At 44.2% G+C, this 7,286-nt stretch overlaps 2 protein-coding genes across 2 annotated transcripts; both read right to left on the bottom strand.

The window, feature by feature from the left end:
• Window positions 1–3,655: 3,655 nt before the first annotated feature.
• Window positions 3,656–4,426, bottom strand: LOC6615081 (fork head domain transcription factor slp1). Its single transcript, XM_002039461.1, has one exon. The coding sequence runs from the start codon at window positions 4,424–4,426 to the stop codon at window positions 3,656–3,658; it is 771 nt and encodes a 256-aa protein (XP_002039497.1).
• Window positions 4,427–6,068: 1,642 nt separating this feature from the next.
• LOC6621061 lies at window positions 6,069–6,535 on the bottom strand. Its single transcript, XM_002045216.2, has one exon. It carries the CDS (start codon window positions 6,475–6,477, stop codon window positions 6,133–6,135), a length of 345 nt encoding a protein of 114 aa, XP_002045252.1. The 5' UTR covers window positions 6,478–6,535; the 3' UTR covers window positions 6,069–6,132.
• Window positions 6,536–7,286: the final 751 nt, after the last annotated feature.

The raw sequence follows: 7,286 nt of genomic DNA on the forward strand, positions 1-7,286 counted from the left end.
CAAACAACAGTCATGACAACAAGAGCCACATTTGATAATTAGATATTAAATAATGAATGACATATTCGTCTGTGTGTGCGTGCGCATGTGTGTGTGTGTGTGTACGGCACTTCCGGTTACACGTATCTCTGCCATTTGTGTCCGCCCTTGTCTTGAACCCCAATTTGGCGCCCATCAGAAACCAGAAACCAGAAACTCGCTCTTGGCCACAGGCCTTTTGCAATTGCAATAACTATTTGCGGTTCTTTGAGTGCAATTGACCAAGAGTGGAATTTAATTTAGCCTGAAGTTTGGGTGCGAATACCAGGCGTTTCAGCTCGACATTGGACAGTTTTGAAGGGGCCGCAATCTTTGCACTCGCCTTGCCCGAATTTGGAATTTCCATATCCATTCAATGCGAATTAAAGGGGCCAGGCTCTTAATTTGCGCAAATTACGCAACCGTTGCGAAAGGATTTCATAATCGTTACAAATTGATTCGACAATTTGCACTCACAAAGGGCCATGTTTATGGCAACGAGCGGCCCAAAACTATGCACAGCCGTCGGTTCGAGGAATTAAGTCAGCGCCTTGGGCCATGATTAATTACGTAGACTAGGCCAGTGGCTTCCCAGCCGGTAGCCCCGCATCCAGCATCAGCATCCAGCGTCCAACATCCAGCATCCAGCGTGCCTCCACCCCCCAAATGATTTATGTCTTTTTAAAGATAGCCATCAACATCAGCGCGCAAACATTGGCCAGATAAAGCCGCCACAATGGACCACCCAGCGCAGTCCATTCCATCCAGATCGGTTCCGTGCAGGGCTGCCCATCCCATCGCATCCTATCTCACCGCACCGCAGCGCATCGCATCGCTCCATCCGACTTCCGTTTCCGGCGTTTGACCCGATACAGTGCCGGCCACGGCCAACTTGCCCCCTCTGCCAGGACTCGCAGGACGAAGGAGCCGCAACTCAGGACTGAGAGCAGAGAACTCTGTTGACTTTATTCGCATGTACTCGTGTCAGTGAAGTGAAGTTGATTCCATGATTTGCGCCGAAATTGTCTATGAAAATGTAAATGTGTAATTATTTGGAAAATGGCAGGTCGGCAAATGGAAGGCGCCGATGAAGAAATAAATCTTTTCCACTGCGCCAGGTGGATGGGGTGAGGCGGTGGATGGATGGACGGATGGACGGATGAAGGGCAATGAGAAGTGGCCTCATCAGCAAGTTGCCGTAAGTTGTGCGACAAAACATTAAACACTCAATCGAGATGGCAATAGAGATGGCTGGTGATGGTCACCCAGCCAGAAGTTTTCACATTACTCCAGCGTATCCTGCGCGTCCTGCGAATCCATATTTCGGGGAATATCTAAACTCCAAAGGACCACGGAGCTCTGCCTCAAGGGCAGGAGATTTATTTGGCGTTTCTACTCAGTCAACACACACGGATAAAAATGTGGTGTCATAAAACTTTAATGCAAAATAAATACAAGAATACAATATAGACTGAGCAATGAAGGCAAGCCACTTTAAAGTAAAAGACTTCGTTCGGTTGAATACTTTTTAATTTCTAATCGACTAATACACAATTCCCGCAGCTGCAGGGGCTTAAAAACTCAGGAGGCATGCTGCAAAGTCAGTTCTGCGAGTTTGCTCGCAACTTTTTTCGTATTTCATAATTTGTGTGTGTTGCATATTTCACATATTCATGAAATTCCGAGAACAAGCGCAGTACATGATGTACCCGGCACTGCCACTCGCATCCCTGTGACAATGCACGTTGCACACGGCAACGGCGGCGGCATTAGTGACCTAGTTAGAGTCCGCTGTGCTGCCGTCATAAGCTCGCAAAATTCCGAGTGCATTCTTTGAAAGCCACTCTCCGTCTCAAAAAGAAAGCATAATGGGTGTGTCGTGCATGAAACAGAAACAAAAGTTCGTCCAGTAATGCCCTAATCTCACGGGAACACATCCACCATCACCTCTTCGGCGATTAAAACCATAGAACCGGATGGAAGTCGATTTTGAAATTTAAGGTAACAACTTCTGAAGTGAGAGCTACATACACACCATAACACCATAAAGTTGTGCTCTTTGCAGAATTTGAACAAAATAAGACATCTAAGGGCATTCCTCAGCAAATCAACTGTGGCATTGCAGTTTTATTCTTGAATCCAATCATTCTTTTGTGTGATCAGTGTTGGCATAACACAGGGGTCTCAGAGGAGTTTTGAAAGTATTCCGCACTCTTATCACCGAAAACAATGCCTTCGAACTCATGGTTCATCAGCAACTTTTCGAACCTAAACAAACGCCAAAGCCAAGCCACAGACAATCGAAGGAAACTTTCGATTTGACCACTCCAGAACGGTGACACAATAGATCCGTGCAATATCATTGCTTGGCCTCGGTAGTTTTCCGGCGGAACGGCGGGGAGAGATGGCCAATAAGTTGTCCCTATGCTGGGAATCGGGCCGGTAAGCGGATCATTCACTTCTGTCACGCTGGGCAAACAGAATGGATTCGGAAAATGTGTAATATTTTAAGGGAATCTTGTTGTCATTGCATTGCGGCTTATTGTTTGCGCGGCGAGAAGTTTCAAAGTCATTTGGCATTCAATTGCGCACTCTCTTGTTGTTCGTGCGGTGAAATGAATTTAATGTAAAACCTCTCGCTTGGCCAAAAAAGTTGGATGTTTGTGCAACTATGGCCCCCATCCCTATCCGCATCCGCATCCGCATACACATCCGCAGCCGTAGCCGCATCCAAGTACACCCACTGCCCGACTCACTTACTTAACAGGTGTGACAGCGGCAACAACGAGGCGGCTGCTTTCACTCCAACGAGTAAAGCCAAGTGAATAACTGTGACGATGACAAGGACGAAAGCAGGACACGTTTTAGCAGATAAATGCCAGGCACTTAAGTCATTTACAGCCGGCATTTGGATGTGGCATCCAACGAGGCGATGCAGCTTCAACCGACGACAAGTTGAAAACTTCCCGGAACAGCGGCTAGTTGGGATCCTCGAGAACGCAGCACTTTCATGTGCTCGTAGACCAGCTGGGAAGCCCTTTATTTAAATTGTGTTGAAATATTCAAGTGTTTTCAGGGATGCAATTAAAAACCAAAAAAAAAAACAGTTGTAGTATGTACCTGCTGTAACAATACATGGGCTTTGCGCTTAGGGTTTTTCGAAAGGCTTACAGCACTGCGGACGACAATTCACGTAGTGACGAAGCGCACATGAATATCACAAAACTAAAGCCCTGCTAGCATATGGACTTTGCGGTAACTATTTTATGTAATTAAGTTAATGAAATCAATATTCCTACCCATCGATTTTAAATCCAATATAAATATAAAAATAAAAAGAAAAAAGAACCAAGTCTTTCGGAGGTTAAGATTTATTTTAATGGCAGTTTATAATAATTCTAGTTAAATAAGCAAAATATATAAATCATTCAGCAAAAATACAATAAAAACTTCGAATGTCGAATCATCTATATTTATATTCGTTTACTAGGATTTATTTTAAGGCCTGGGCATAGTTTCTATGGATATGACCCTATATGATTTAAAGCTAACAACATTGCCGCGTTCTACGCCAAGAAGGAATTTTCACAGTTCGTAGTCTTTGAGTGAGTCTTCATGCCTCTGGGACTGCTGAAACTCACTCTTGGTGGAGATGGTAGCGGTGATGATGATACGGCTCCTGGACATGAAGGGGCTTCGATTGCTGGATGAAATGAGGATGCTGATGCTGATGCGGGTGATGGTGTGGATGTGGCATCATCTGGTATCTGTGCATCATGGCCTGGTAGTGCTGCACCATGGCGGCATGGTGTTGATGGTCCACTATGGGGAAGTAGGCGCTGTGGGACTTGATATATGGGCCGTTACCGTGCCCGTGCCCATAATATGGCATTCGCTGATAGGGATGACCTGTGACCTTGGGCCTCGCCACCGTATTCTGCTGCCAATTGCTGCGGCGCAGGCGTCCCGTTGTCTCGCCGATGGACAGATCCTCGGCATACGGATCGAGTGCCCAGTAGTGGCCACGTCCAGGATCATCGAGAGCTCGCGGCACCCGAACGAAGAACGGATTGAGGCTCAGGTTGTGTCGGATCGAGTTCTGCCAGACGCTCTTGCGGGTGCGATAGTACGGGAAGTTGTCCGCGATCCACTTGCAGATCCCGCTCAGGGTCAGACGCTTCTCGGAGCTGCTCCAGATGGCCATCACTATGAGGGCGCTGTAGGTGAAAGCCGGCTTTGCATTGCTCTTTGCGGCCATTGAATCCGAGCTGGAGTTGGAACTGGAACTCGAGCATGAGCTGGAGCTGCATCCTGAGTTGTGTTTCGAAATGGGAGACTCCTGCTTTTTGTCCACGGAGAGCAGCGATCGGATGGAGAAGCTGGACTGGAAGATTGGTGTCGTATCCATCGTAATAATATTGCAATGTGTGTCACTGTTTGAGTTCTTAGAACGACTGTGCCCGGTCCACCGGACGCCGATCTATTTATACGGGAGGAAGAGGCTGCGCTCGAGGATTACCCCTGTATCCTGGGCCGCGGATTAGCGATCCATCCCCCTTTTAATCGCCGCGCAAACAGATTCATGAAAGCCTTCGGATTCATTCATTGATCCACATCCACGAACGGGAGTCGCAAACGTTTTCGGATTAGCGCTGGACTAGCGGTTTCTAAATTGGATTATTTCTACCTGACCCTGGAGCCTTCGTCCTCCGTCCCTTAGCGCCTCCTGCATTGGATGTCCTTTTTGGGTTTCATACCTTTTCACACTGGAAAAATACGGAATTAGCAAGCCCTTTCAAGGCGAGTGGGATTTAGCTTCGGATGTCAACGTCACAATAATCATATTAGAAATATTTCTACTTAATGGCAATATCGGTACTTTTCTTTTACTTACTTTTACAGTCAGTAAACGCGATGATAATTACAAATCTGCCTTATTTACTGTCTTTTCAATCAAATGGCATTCTTTATATTTCCAAAATATTCAAATCTGATTTTATTCAAACACGAAAATTGTTATGGATTTTTCAGAAATTTTATGTTTAAACAACGGAGAATGCTATAGTCGAGTTCCCCTACTATCAGATACCCGTTACTCAGCTTCTGGGATATCGATAGATATTGGGGAATAAAATGTGAAAAATTGTTTCAAATTGTTCAAAAGTAGGTGTAAGGAAGGGCGTGGCCAATGTGGTTTTGGTATAGCTGTAGAAATTTGCTAGATAAACAATAAGACGAAGAAAAATCTACACATTTTTCAAAAGTGTGAGCGTGGCAGTAGTGGGCGTGTCGAAAAGTTTTTCGGCAAACCGATAAAAACTAATAAAAATATGAAAAAATATCATATTTTGGAAAAATTGTGGGCGTGGTAGTTTTGGGCGGCTTGGGGCCGTTAGAGTGGGCGTGGCAATATTATGAAACAAACAGGCGCTGCGTCTATGTCTCTAGAATCTGTATGCCTAATCTCAGATCGTGATCTCTCTTTCTAGCTTATATTGTTCCTGAGATCGAGAAGTTCATACGGACAGACAGACGGATGGACCAAATCGCCAGTACGACTCGGCTATTGATCCTGATCAAGAATATATATACTTAATATGGTCCAAAACGCTTTCTTCTACCTGTTACTTTCGAACGAATCGAGTATACCCTTCTACTCAACGAATAACGGGTATAAAAATGTTTTACAGAATTTCCTAAATTTGTTATTTGCAAACATGCCAACTTTGAAGACACAGATCAACTGTGCGCACCTCAGCTGTGCAGCATTATCTTCGTTATCTAGGCAGAGAAGCTGCGTGAGCATCTAAGCTATCACCCCCCACCCCCCACGGGTTTACTCACTTCATAGTTCTCCCGCGCAATTAAGTCGCTTATTAACACTGGCTTTCGTAACATTTGCATGCGCGCATCGATGGAGAATCTCATTCGATACCATAAATAAACAATAATCGTTCGAGATCACTGCAGAAAAATCAATTCCCTTTTCATTTCTCGAAATAGATAATAACAAATTATTAATTATTATTATTATAATTATATTTATGCGTCAACACTAAGACTATTCGATAATACATTGGTATTTTGGGAATAGGTTAACAGAAATCGCATATACTACTTCTTCTGCAAATGTAGATTTTTTTCTATTTCAACTCCGATTATATTCAGGAGACGATTGAATAACTGCCTATTACATTCCTCCTCATTCAGGGCAATCATCTCTTCCAGGTGTTTTATGTCCTCATCGATGCGCCCGCTCACTGTTCTAAAGTATTCTTCCTCGGCCTCTGCGGACTGCGAACCCTCCTTGTGGGTGGTCGATTCCTTCTGGGTGGGCGATTCCTTCTGGGTATTCGATTCCTTCTGGGTGGGCGACTCTCTCGGCTGCTCAGGATCGTCCTCCACCAAGAAGTCCTTGTTTCCAGTTTGGGTTGCAACCTCTTTCAATTTCTCTGCCATTTTTTAATTCCGTTGAGCACTGAAGCTTGTTTCTCAGTCAAGTAGTGAAAGAAAGTGAACTCAGTCAATTCATTCACAGCGAAACGTTATCACAAGTGAAAGCAATTTGCCCGCCAACTTGATCGAAAATTAATGTGGATTTTTAATGGTTCTTTTTAAATTAGGAAAGCTTAAATATACAAAGTGAGGAAAATATTGCCATATTTATATAATTTAAGCAATTTGACTAATCTCGAAACTTGTCTCTCAGTTAAAAGACTGATTGTTTATTCTATATTAGAAAGACATTATTATTTTGTATATATTATAGAGTCAAAAGCGTTCTCTCCATAATAAAAGGCGCCAGGATAATAAAGCAAACCAATTTGGAGGTAAACAAGCAGGAAAAGAGAGAATGTGCTAATTAACGAACCATTTCAGGAATGCCTATATTATTTAGTTACACTAAGACCATTCGATAACATAGTGTGACCATAATACATTGGTATTTTGGGAAAAAAATGCAAAATGGCTTGTACTATGCATAAATTGTATCAGGACTGGTCATCCAGGTGTGCAACTCCAGCAATTGCCGTGCTTGCGAATCTTAGCTCCACACTTGGCCTCGCCTTCACCACATGAAGGATCACAGCCTGGAGAAACGTTTGATTCTGACTCACATCATGTCGTAGAACGGTCGGCATTGCCAGGAACGTCTGCTGCTCTTCTTGCCCAGAATCTTGGTAAGTGAGGAACCGTCCAGGAATCTTCGATCCATGCCGTGCTCTGTACGATTGTGGATCTCAACTGCACCTTATAACATCGCGATT

Source organism: Drosophila sechellia, chromosome X (assembly GCF_004382195.2).
Source record: "Drosophila sechellia strain sech25 chromosome X, ASM438219v1, whole genome shotgun sequence".
Taxonomy (NCBI): domain Eukaryota; kingdom Metazoa; phylum Arthropoda; class Insecta; order Diptera; family Drosophilidae; genus Drosophila; species Drosophila sechellia.